At 36.6% G+C, this 12,267-nt stretch overlaps 1 protein-coding gene across 4 annotated transcripts; it reads left to right on the plus strand.

Annotated features, from left to right (window-relative positions):
- Positions 1–5,193: 5,193 nt before the first annotated feature.
- Positions 5,194–11,715, plus strand: LOC135680546 (APETALA2-like protein 1). Of its 4 annotated transcripts, XR_010515474.1 has the most exons (12): positions 5,194–6,209; positions 6,291–6,316; positions 6,394–6,424; positions 6,521–6,608; positions 6,700–6,845; positions 7,057–7,101; positions 7,226–7,329; positions 7,427–7,537; positions 9,244–9,451; positions 9,829–9,934; positions 10,005–10,078; positions 10,636–11,715. XR_010515474.1 is itself a non-coding variant. In XM_065194540.1 (9 exons), the coding sequence occupies exons 1-9, from the start codon at positions 5,578–5,580 to the stop codon at positions 9,267–9,269; spliced, it is 1,209 nt and encodes a 402-aa protein (XP_065050612.1). In that variant the 5' UTR covers positions 5,194–5,577; the 3' UTR covers positions 9,270–9,648. The 4 variants fall into 4 exon arrangements, 3 of the variants coding, with proteins under 3 accessions (XP_065050612.1, XP_065050613.1, XP_065050614.1); XM_065194540.1 differs by lacking the exons at positions 9,829–9,934; positions 10,005–10,078; positions 10,636–11,715 and having other exon boundaries at positions 9,244–9,648; XM_065194541.1 differs by lacking the exons at positions 9,829–9,934; positions 10,005–10,078; positions 10,636–11,715 and having other exon boundaries at positions 7,427–7,533; positions 9,244–9,648.
- Positions 11,716–12,267: the final 552 nt, after the last annotated feature.

Genomic DNA, 12,267 nt, shown 5'->3' on the forward strand with positions numbered 1-12,267 from the left:
CACGATTCCGTGTTCAGCATATTTCTTGATCTTATTATCTTATTTATTATTATTATTATTTTGAAGATTTCACCTGAAAAATTGATTCTTTAATCTAAAATTCTCGAGTTCAAATTCGAATCGTCCGAACATATCGAATCCTCACATCAATTGTACATTGAGAAAATGCTTTTTTACTTTAATACAAATATTATCCTTTTTGCATTTTTTTAGTAAAGTATATACAATCAACCTAAACAATTAAAATATTGTGACTTGCAATTATTGTTGTATGCTCTTATAACGATCGTCGAACATAAAGTTAGAGAAAGGACAAATCATAGTGCAAGACAATCAAAAAAGACGGCCAATTCATTTGCAACGTGTATTATATATTTATATTTATATTTATATTAAAGGTAGGTTCGAGAGGAAGTGGAAATGGCCAACGAATTCCACATACCAACAAATGGTAGGCCAGAAATGAATTGGAACTTGAGGCAATAAAGATGTGTCCCTACCTATTATTCTTAAGTACATGGCCCCACATCATCTTGTTCATAGCAAAACCTAGGAAAGCAACCAATGTTATTATTACTATGACACTTGTTTGCCCTTTCCTGTGATCCAGTGGACAAGATATGGGAGGAGATCATCATGATCAATGTTCATGTAGCAATTAAAAAAGGACAACCATGCATTTCATCAATCCCATTAATAAATGTGCATACTGTTGTATATGTTAGTGTTAGGTGTGTAAAATACATATGACCAACTTTGGATCTTAGATCATGTGGAGTTTAACATATTACCTAGTGATAGCAAGAGGGAACACGTGGAATGTGGACAGGAGATCCATGTATCAACAATTGATTTTATTTATTTATATATATAACTTAAATTAACTAATATAAACTATGCTTGAGCATGAAGAATGTAAGTGTTACTAGGAATATTAAGTATGTTTAAGATAATGAGAACAGTTGGATTCCGGACTCGGAGCTATCTTCGATCTAAATAAAATTGATGGAGAATGTAAGAATCGTTCTAGAAGTGGATTCGGATCCAAATCGTTTTAAATTCGTGCCATATGGTGTCGTATCATAAAATATTGATGGATGATTGTTATCATTTGAATATAATATTGGATCAATTTTTTTTTAATTTAATGCTCTCTTTTTCATTTTTTCTTGCATAGTCTTTTTTTATTTCTTAAAAAAAATATAATTGTCCTTAGCCTTTGTTGTTGTCCTTACCGGTGCATCGTCTCTCTCATTTTCATTCTCACTCTCGTTATTTATCATAATGCGGGAAGGATGAAAGAGCAAAAGGCAACATGGAGAGTGAAGGAGATGGTGAGGGCATTAGGGTTAAAAGTGGAGAGAGAGAGCATATGATGGAAGAGGGTGAGGGCACTAGTAGGGTTGGGGCCAATGATGATATCACGGATGATGATGTTCTAATCATTGGTGGTGGTGGTAGGGTGGGGGGTGGAGCAAAAGGTGACGAGGACATGCGTGAGGTCACCGAATGGGTAAAGGGCATAGAGCTTAAGGAAAGCAGTACACCAGGGAGAGGAGCTACGAAAGAGGCCAATGGTGAGAAGGTGTACATGTAGCTGCTTGATATGGTTGAAAGTGGTGCCTAGACTCGAGCAATGAAATAAGTGCTAAGAGTAATTCTCCGGCATACGAGGGCGAGGGAGTAAGATGAAGGTGATAATTGATGAGGTGGAGGCTAGAGGAAAATTTATCTTTTAAGAAATAATTATTGTTCAATGAGAAAAAAAAAACATATTACTAACAAAGAATTTTTTTTAAAATTCTGATGAGAAATTTTGATCCTCTTCACATTGAAAGAAAGAACTTTTCAAATTTAATAATAAAAAAATTATTGGACTAGGATAAACAAATAGAGGGAAATAGGATCCCCTACCTAATTCCCTTATAAGTACCATAAAAATCATATGTAAATCCATCGATGCAATAAGTAAATTTTGGAGAGTCAGGCAAAGATATCAGAGAAATTCATGCATCACATGATGTTTATAAGAGCATCCCTATACATTCAGTCATAAGTTTTTTTTACATTATATTTTATAAAAATTAAGGGCTTTTTACCCTTATACTTACCTACTATAGTATGTACTAACTTATTAACAATTTAAATATTATTATGAATGTTACGCTCGGTAGACTGACCTTGATCAATGACCAGATTCAAAATAGGAACCAATACGATGGAAGAATTTTAGTTAAGAGATTATAAATAAGGGCACTAGGATGAAAATTAAAAATTCTTTTAGGGCTATTAATTTTAAATGTGAAAACCAAATTAGCGTAAACACTAATTTTTAGAAATATTGATAATATTACGGAAATAAATGAATAAGTCATTCTATATTTTCTGATACCACTCCACAAATTCCAACAAGATGACATTAACATATGAGACTAGAAGCTGAGAATTATTATGGATTATGTAAATAGTTTTTTTTTCCCTCCTCAGATTAATCAATTTATGAAAAAAATTTATGTTCTTGTCAGCCTCATTGAGCCATTGAGTCTTAGCCCTGTCTTTGTAGAGTAATAAGTCTATTGTTGAGGCAGTGGAGAGTCTTACTATGGTTCTAAAATAAGGGGTTAAAGGTTTATGTATTTTTCATAGAATTGATATCCCTAATAGTATTATTCAAACTAACTTGTATTGGTTTTAAATTGTTCAAACTAACTTCATGCTTACAAAAACATACTCATCCCCATGTTTGAAAGAGCATAGAGGAGGTGTTCATGGGATTGGTAAAGTCTTTAAAGTTTCTAACTATGTTAGTGATGCCTTTACAAAAGACCTCCTCATATTTGAACATGTGAGACCTATGAAGATTAAGATTAATCAACAAGGAGATATGATCCAAAGAAATATTGGGAAGATATTGAATCGAGGCATAACGAAAGTAAAAACATTAACAATTATTCATTAGAACCCATCCAATCTACAACTGTATAAATCTAAATCAATCAAACTAGAATAAAATAAGAAATTATAAAAATCTTGAATAGATATATTTAGCAAAAATAATCAACCCATAATTTAAAAAAAAAATAATGCGACATTAGTAACATTCAAATCTTCTGGAACAAAATCTAAATTGATACAAGTCAAATTCCAAGGTTGATTATGGATATAAACATTAGTGCTAATATAAATAATAGTTTTTTAAAAAATATATATTTACCCAATAATTAGAGAAATTTTAAGATATTTTTCTCAATTATTTGTTTACTATTATACTATATATATAATATAATTATAAGTGATGGGTTTTTTGGTGGTGCGAGGTTGGTTGTAAGCTCGAGTACAATCGGATCCAAATTTCTTTCTCAGTTTGATTAGATCAAATAAAATTTACATCTTGTTAAATTTGAATTAGATTATCTAAACAAATAGTTGAATTTGAATTTAAATTTTCACAAAATTCATATGTACCGATATGATTGATATTTTTGGTCACTCGACGACACATGGGTGGATGACATGATTGTCCTTCTAACATAAACAAAAGTCAGAAGGAATAATTTCCTTTGAATATTCTCAATTCATAGAGTATTCCTTAGTCACTCACTAAGTGAGAATTTTGAAGGATTAGTTTTGGATCCAAAATATTTTCGAAATTCCTCACCTTTGACCTCTTATTTAGTACTTCGACTTTAAAGAGTTGAAATTAAACGAACATTCATCTTGATATTCTTATCAAAAGTTTAATTTTTAATATATTATTAATTTTAAAAAATAAATAAAATCGGATAGATCGATAATCAATTTCAATAATAAAGATAAGTGTCGATCTAGTTTTGCTCAAATACATCCGAACAAGAAATGAGACTACTAAGATGCAATAGCTGTGGGCATCTCATCTTCTTTTAGGTCGAGGGGCAACTAAAAGAGGATTCCCTCCTCTCTCTTTAATAATGATAGGGCAAATGGACGAAGGAATATAAATGTGACTCGATCCGTCTTCATCTCCCTTTCTCTTTGCTTATCCCATAGACCTCGTACCTACTTTGATTTGGTAGTGGTTGGATATCCTAATTCCATACCATAAATGCCATTCATCTCTCTTTCTTCCGCTTAAGGGTGTGGAGAGTGTTACATACAAACATATATATATATATATATATATATATATATATATATATATATATATATATATATATATATATATATATAATCCTTTTTTCCATACATATTAATTTCGATATTGGTGTTCAAATTAAATTCAAAAATAAAGCCAAATTAAAATCGAATCTCAATTGAATAAAATTGGTTCGATTTTGAAGATTATTCTAATCGGAGAGTACCATTAATTGATTTCATTATTCGATTTAAATTGAACCAAATTGATTTTAATCTAACAGATATGAATTCATTATCAAACAGTTCAAACTAGTTAATCAATCATAAGCAAAACACTTATATAAATTGATTTCATTATCACATAAATGACGTGGGTTCAATTTATAAATGCTCATTAATTGATTTCATTGTTATGTAGCTAATGTGGGCTCAATTTCATAATTATTATGATGTGATATTAAATTGAATTAAATCGATACATTTAAATTACTTAAAATTATAAATCGATCGGTTTGATTAAGTAGATTGTTCCGATTCGGACTATCTTATTTTAATCAAATTAAATAAAAAAAATCGATTCAATTTGATTCTTAATGATTGGGTTCGAATTAGTTTTAACGTTTATCTTTCTCTCGAGTCTTATAATTATATTGATTAATTAACATATAATATTATTATTATGAAACTTACTATTTACAATATTTTGTAGTATTAATAATTCTTTTTATTATTGATTATTTTTTTAAAATAATAAAATGATATTTTTATTATGTTGCCATCACTTTTTACCACATTACTAATCATCATCTTAAACTAATCCACGTGTTTCTTTTTTTTTATTGTATTTTAGCACGTGTCGTCCTCCATGAGGAGGCACATACTAATCTCTATCCGCCCCCTTCCCTCCGATTCCATCAGACGGCGGGGATGAATCCATCCACCCCAAAGGAGGTCGAGACCTTTGAAACCAAAACCGGGGCTACCGGCTTCTCCCGGTCACCCCACCTCACCTTCCACCCCACGCCTGCCTCTCTATATATCATCGCCGAAGTAACTCTCGCTTATGTCTTCTGCTCCTCCGCCTCCTCTTCCTTCGTCCCTCTGCTATCCGTCGAAAGAGCAGAAGGCTTTCGATCCCTTTGTCCTTAAACTCCCCATCGGACCCGATCTCGGGTGCTCCGTCTCCATTCTCGAAGCTCTGATCATTGGGCTAAGAAAGATCTGGGGATTGGAGGGCGGAACGAACGACGACGAGGGTGGAAGGTCGACGCGATCGGAGGTTGGAGTCTCTTCCATTGGATGCCTTGGCGGATCCCATGCCGTCGATTTGATCGTCGAAGTCCGAAGTAGATGTTCCGTAAGAACGACTCGGCCTTGTCCTGCTTCTATCTCTTCTTGCTCTGGTTCTTCTTCCTAAAATAGCGAGGAAGGATCCGAACCCTAAGCTGCGACGAGTGCTTTGCGATGGGGAAGAGGTCGAACCGGATCGAGGACGAGTTTCTTGGAGGAGCGATGTTGGACCTCAACTTGGCGTCTTCCAGCGAGCGCTCTGGCGCCGGGCAGGTGGATGATTCCAGGAGTTCCAATTCGTCCGGCCTCAACGCCGAGGTGATGGTCCATGTGATCGACGAGGATTACTGCTCCACCCAGCCTGCCGCTGCCTTCGAATTCAGTATCTTGAAGAGCTGTACGTCGGGTGAAGTCGGGAATGAAGTCGAAGAGGAGAACGAGGACGATCGGCGACAACCTGCTCTAGTCACGAGGCAGCTGTTTCCACCACCGCCGGTGGTTCCGCATGTTTCCCAACTGCCCATGGTTGCTTCTTCCTCGTCGTCAACCAGGCCGCATTGGTTGGATTTTACGTTCTCGCATGCCGAGGCACCAACGGAGTTGAGAGTTATCCATAAGCAGCAGCAGCAGCAGCAACAACAACAACAACCACAACCGCAGCAGCAGCAGCAGCAGCAACAACAACAACAACAACCACAACCGCAACAGCAGGTGAAGAGGAGTCGAAGGGGGCCACGGTCTCGGAGCTCTCAGTATCGAGGCGTTACCTTCTACCGCAGGACAGGGAGATGGGAATCTCACATCTGGTTAGCACCTTGGCCCTTCGAATCGTAGTCATTTCTCCCCTAAATCGGGTAAATTGACATGAGTTTTGTTTTCTTGGGCAGGGATTGCGGCAAACAAGTTTATTTGGGTGAGCAATTTCTTCTGTTGTCATCATCGATTATGCGCTTCCATATATATTTTTTATGATCGACTCTTGTTTTACAGGTGGTTTTGACACGGCTGATGCTGCCGCAAGGTGAGATTTGGTTTTCTCGTCTGGTCCTTATCTTCATCTTGTCATGTCTCTACCTATTTAGGCAAGAATATATGGGCAGATGTATTCTATTTTCAGGGCATATGATCGAGCTGCGATTAGATTTCGTGGAGTTGATGCTGACATCAACTTCAATCTCAGCGACTATGAAGAAGATCTGAAAGAGGTTACTATATATCATTCTTGAATAAGTTGCTTGATTATTCTTTAGATGGCTAAATTCTTTCCTTTTTTTCGTTTCTTTGAACCCTTTCCAGATGAAAAATCTACCAAAGGAAGAATTTGTGCATGCTCTTCGTCGCCAAAGCACTGGGTTCTCGAGGGGAAGTTCAAAATATAGGGGAGTGACTCTTCACAAGTGTGGTCGCTGGGAAGCTCGCATGGGGCAAGTCCTTGGCAAGAAGTAAGAAGTTTGTGTTCAAGTCCTTGACTAAGCCTGCTGTGGTCTTTGATTTCAGATCAGAATGAGTTCTTGCCTTTTACATGTTGTTCCTTAGTTTGTCAAGTTGATTCTTGATAGATCTTTGATATGTTAGAGTCCTTGTCATTTGACAAAAAAGAAAGATCACATAAAAACCCACCCTTTACCAATGAGAATATCAATGGATGTGCAGGTACATATATCTTGGGTTATTCGACAGCGAAATAGAAGCTGCAAGGTCCTCCTGAGCATGGATTATCTCATTACTAATGATGATTTTCTGATTACTTTTTTTTTACTTAAACCAGGATTCTGTTTTGACACCATTTTTTCTGTTTGTCCCCTTTTTTGTTTTTCATTAGGGCTTATGACAAAGCAGCTATAAAGTATAATGGAAAGGAGGCTGTTACAAATTTTGATCCAAGTGCCTACGAAGAAGAACTACTTTTGGAGGGTGATAAAGAAGGTGCAACCCACATATTGCAACCTCTTACTAATCTGTTTTATGCAAATCTTTCCCTGAATTAAACTGATGGGAGTTCAATGTTCTGAATTGCTGGCAGGCCATGATATGGATCTGAATTTAAGGATTTCGCAACCTGCTGTCCACAATCAGAGAGGGAATCAAAATCCAACGGGTGTTCAATTTGAAGCTTCTGATGCTGACAAAGCAAGTATAACCCATTTGCCATATCCATAAATTTTGGTCTCTCTTTTTCGCAGTCGGAGACTTTTTCTAAGCTTGATTCCACTTTTCTGTGTGGTTCCCATGTAGACATTCTTCTTTATTTCTTTTAGAATTGAAAAAGGAGGACTCAGACTCTCATATTTAATCACTGGTAGGAGCTCTCTATTTTTTTAATTGTATAGTACAGTTCAAAAGTTTTTCCTCTCATCTTCTTCTCCTCTTTTTTCCTTCTGCAACTGATTAACAATGCTTTAAGTCATATGGTATTTATGCCACATATCTCACCTGTAGATATTGAGCACCCTCATTTTGGACTGCTGAATCCAACACTTTCTTTCTCATGATTGAGGCACTGTCTCGAAAAATGCCGTGTTAAATTGCAAATTCGGTCGATTGAAGTGAACTTCCATTGTGGTTGGATCACTTAACTAAAATACAGATTAAACTTGAATGGTTGCTTAGTTCTTTGGGCATGACTTATGATTTGAATATGGTTTATGATAAAGTCTCGTTATCGTTTTATGGAATGAGAAATGCTTTTTACACCCACAAAAGAAGGCCAAAAAAGAAATTTAGATTATCCTAACCATCACTTGCATCAAACTCCTATGCAATCGTGAATGGTGCCATCCCCCATTGATCTTTGCCATATTTTGTTTTGTCGAGGTTGTCTTGTTCGTATTCCATTTGTGGATGCCTAATTCACTGCTCTCATTGGTTTTTTTTATTGCTGCGGTATCATAATTGTTTTAAAATTTGAAGTTCGGTACAGCTTGGACAGCAACATCTAAATCATTTGAGTTCATGAATAATTAGACAGCTAATCAAATGTTGTATATTGATTGTCAAAAGCCTTTTTGTTAATGTGCATGTAATCCAAGGCTTTATACGTGCAAATGTAGATGTTTTTCAATTCTTTCATTGTTTGATTTGGAGTTCGATGATAGAGTGCCCTTCTCAAACTCTGATGCCCGTTTTGGCTTTTATAACTTGGTAAAATGCTTTCAAGCTCAAATGACTGGCATGCATCATTTATGACAAAGTTGTCTTTTTAGACATAACTTGGTAAGGCGAAAGATTAACAACCATCTGATGCAATGAACATCACACAGATCATTCTCTTCTTCAAGTTTTGGAGTCTAAAATATACATTATCGTTGATCTTTCTATGGACAACTTCATTGATGAATTGAACTCTCTAATGAGATGGTTATGTGACCTTTTAAATGGTAATAGAAATATTTGGTGTCAGTATCATTGCCTTGCCTGTAGCTCTTATGGTTTAAAGCCTGCTTTTCTAGTTCCATGGCCCGAAAGGCTCATCAAGTAAAATTTTCTTCTTTTTTTTTTGGGTAGAACAATCATTGTAGCTCCTTTGTACTTTCTACATACAGTTCTAGGCTTTTGGCTTTTCCTAGGAGAAAGCCAGGTAGTGTTAAGAGGTCCATGCGGAAGTGAGCACTACTAGGGTCCCATCTCACCCTCCTAAACTCAGGTTAGGGCTTTAAACCTTTAAGCCTGTTACGTGTTCCTGTGAAGGTTAGGTAGTGTCCATCGGAGCCTCTTATATTAATCTGGGATAACTGCAATCTGCTGTATCTATTTATCTCTTGTTACTACATGATTTTTTTTTTTTTTTTTATGTTCGACATCTTTTCTAGTTGTTCTAACAGTTTCTGGCAACAAATGCAGGACAGGATGAGACAGAAGAGCTCTGAGTAGGTTGGTTCACAAGCTCTCACTGTTTCCGTCTGCAGAATCACCAGGATGCTGCTCTTTATCAACAGCAATGACCACCTTAAACAACCCATGGTCTCCGTTTCTCCCCAGAAGCTGTTTCAGTATCGGTGCAATGTTGCAGACAAAACAACAGTGAACATGCTGTAAACCTATCAACAGGGTAAGGCGGAGGCTCTGCCCAGTTTCAAAGACACATTACTCGACGGTGCTTGTTTCTTAAAAATCCTTGTGGCGAGTTCATTTTCCCTTTTGTCTTATTTTGGACGTGTGAGGAGGAGCAATGTTTTCAGCTCTTCCTCTTTATGGAACCTTCACTGTTTGCTTTTAGCTTCAAAATATTCCCTCTTAAACCATCAACTCAGCTTCTTCAACTTGGCAATGTCTATGGGTGACTCTGGTTTCTCGAACTGATCTTAAGGTTGCGTAGACCCGAGACTGCAGGTGGTCAGATTAATATTATTTGTTTGTTGGACGATAAACTTTGACTTATTATTGTCGACGTTCTTGCTTCTTTTGTTGCTTATTATTATTGTGTAGGTACAACAGCAAAAAGCAACAAGTGCAAGTGGACCTGTACCTGGATATTAAACTACTCCGCTCCCGATCTCACAATTGCCACTGCCTATCTTTCAACCATTAAAAGGTACGAGATGCTTTTAGGTTGGTACAGTCTCCAGCTTGTGTTAACTCATTTGCTTCCACGTGATTGCCAGGAAAAGGATAAGCCGCAAATTATTAGAGACGTACCACCGTTCGTCCAAACACCACCAGAAGACTCTTCCCACATGTGAGTTATTCTTTCCCTTTCTTTAAAGAAAACACATGTGAGTATTTTTCTTTTTATTTTTCGGAAAGCAAACCCTTTTTTATATGATTGAATTGTCGTTTATAATCGTCTGCTTTTTCCTACATATATCTGTATTATAAGTTTCAAGAATATTTCCTTTGTCTTTTTGGTGTCAAGAAATATTTCTTATTTGTGTCCTGTCCTGTCCTGTCCTGTCCCAAAAGAAGTCTGCGGTACTAATTAATCCCCTTCTTGATCGCGAAGAAGCACGTCACTGCTTACGTATGCTTGTTCTCAATTGCTCGTACTTTTTCTTCTCTCGTGTTTGTATGAATCTGTCACTTTAATATTATATTATATTCAAATCCATGTTCTGGCGTTACGTTTTGGCTTCTTCTTCAAGATTTGTTTATGGCCATAGCGTTGTCGGCAATAAGAATATTATACCTTTCTTCGTCTCTTCCTGCCAAATATTCAAATATGAATATTATTCTTCTGAGTCTTAATTCTGACATCGGCTACCGGCAGTCTAATGTTTGTTTGTTGTTAATTTCCAGAAGCCAAATTTAATTTCACATCTGCCTTCTCGGGCTTCGTCTTCGTTGTTCCGGAGGCTCAAAGCCCACAAGTGTTACATCCAGCATCACTTGGAGATTTTGTTAATTTCCCTTACATTTTGTTCTCCAAGAATCACTTGGAGATTTAGCAATCTTGCCAACACACTTGTGCAAGGTTGGAGTTGCAGGTTTTCCATTCGGCCTTACATCAGTAGTCTTCAGGGGCGTCATCCCTGAATTCAGATACAGCAAGATCCTAACAAGTTACTGTGAAGATAAGAAGATAATGCATCACCATCATGGTTTGGTCTCCGATCCAACTTAGAATACTCCCACGGAAGAATGCAAGGCGATGTAGTTGCCATTACTTTGGGCTAAAATTCTAGTGTTATACCATGCAATGGTGAGCATAAGAAGATTCCTAGGCCATTGTCCTCGGGAATCTTCGCTGAATCTGATCCCTAGACCACCTTCTGCACTGTCTTCCAGCTTTCCAATCGAAAGCTATGTCTTCCCCCATTATCTGCATTGCTTTTAAGAAGGCCAAGCAAAATCATTCAAAAGCAAGCACTGGGGAAGAAAGATCTCACCCTTTTTTTTTCCTCCCGCGTGCACCGACCACAACCAGGAGAGACAAAAAAAAAACAGATGGATCAGATGCCAGATCGAATGGAAGAAGCTAAGGAAGGCAGGCCACACGAGGAGAAAGAAGACGATGCAAAGATCCGAGCACTGCCTCTTGGGCCACAACAAGGAAAGCATAGATAAAGTAGGAGAACCTCACTCGAGGGAAGACGATGGAATCCAGTGATCTCTGTGGCCACGTCCCGCTTCCGCATTTATGTTCCTTCATCCGTTCCAGTTGCAATGCAGATTTCAGTCTTTGTTGCTTGCTGTGGGGAGATGCACGCAGCATCATCAACTCCTATGGAACTGACGTGGGCTTGAAGTCTTCAACCTTTGTCGACCTCAGCCCTTCATGTTCGACATGTTCATATCCCTCATAGTAGGCAGAGAAAGAAGACGGCCAAGTAATGCCAACAGTTGCAGACAATCACAAGTTAAAAAACACTTTCTTCATCCTTCAACTTTTCCCCCTCTCATAGGTTCTATATCGCACTTAATCACGCTCTAATCCAATTTTATTCAGACTTTCAAATTAATTTTACTTAAATATAAAGTTCACTTAATGTATGAAGTTATTAGGAAAAATAAAAAAATCATTCTTAAAATATTAGGTATAACTTTGATAAATAACTAAGAAAATATTTAAGATGATGTGAATATATACTAATGAGATAAATACACATGATAGTTAGAAGATAAAATATATTTAAAAAACCTATAAATTACAAAGGATATGACTTTTCACATAGCTCAATAATGATAAAAGATATATGTAGCCTATATTCATAATAGTTAGAATATATATATATATATATATATATATATATATATATATATATATATATATATATTGCCTGCAAACAAAAAGTATAAATGCTATTGGAGCTTCCTGGCTTTAATTTATGAAATAATGGGGCGTTTCTGCAAAACTTCCGGAGATCCGTTTCCGCCGTCTTGGACTAGTAAACACCGTTACTTCGACGTTATGATTTTTATTCTTCCGCT

Source organism: Musa acuminata, chromosome BXJ1-8 (genome assembly GCF_036884655.1).
Source record: "Musa acuminata AAA Group cultivar baxijiao chromosome BXJ1-8, Cavendish_Baxijiao_AAA, whole genome shotgun sequence".
NCBI classification, from domain to species: Eukaryota; Viridiplantae; Streptophyta; class Magnoliopsida; order Zingiberales; family Musaceae; genus Musa; species Musa acuminata.

What these genes read in the sequence shown, in the direction of transcription:
- LOC135680546 (XM_065194540.1), top strand. Translation starts at nt 5,578, where the DNA reads ATGGGGAAGAGGTCGAACCGGATCGAGGACGAGTTTCTTGGAGGAGCG. An exon ending in GGGCAAGTCCTTGGCAAGAA is followed by an intron (nt 6,846 to 7,056) that starts GTAAGAAGTTTG and finishes ATGGATGTGCAG; the next exon opens with GTACATATATCTTGGGTTAT. An exon ending in AGCGAAATAGAAGCTGCAAG is followed by an intron (nt 7,102 to 7,225) that starts GTCCTCCTGAGC and finishes GTTTTTCATTAG; the next exon opens with GGCTTATGACAAAGCAGCTA.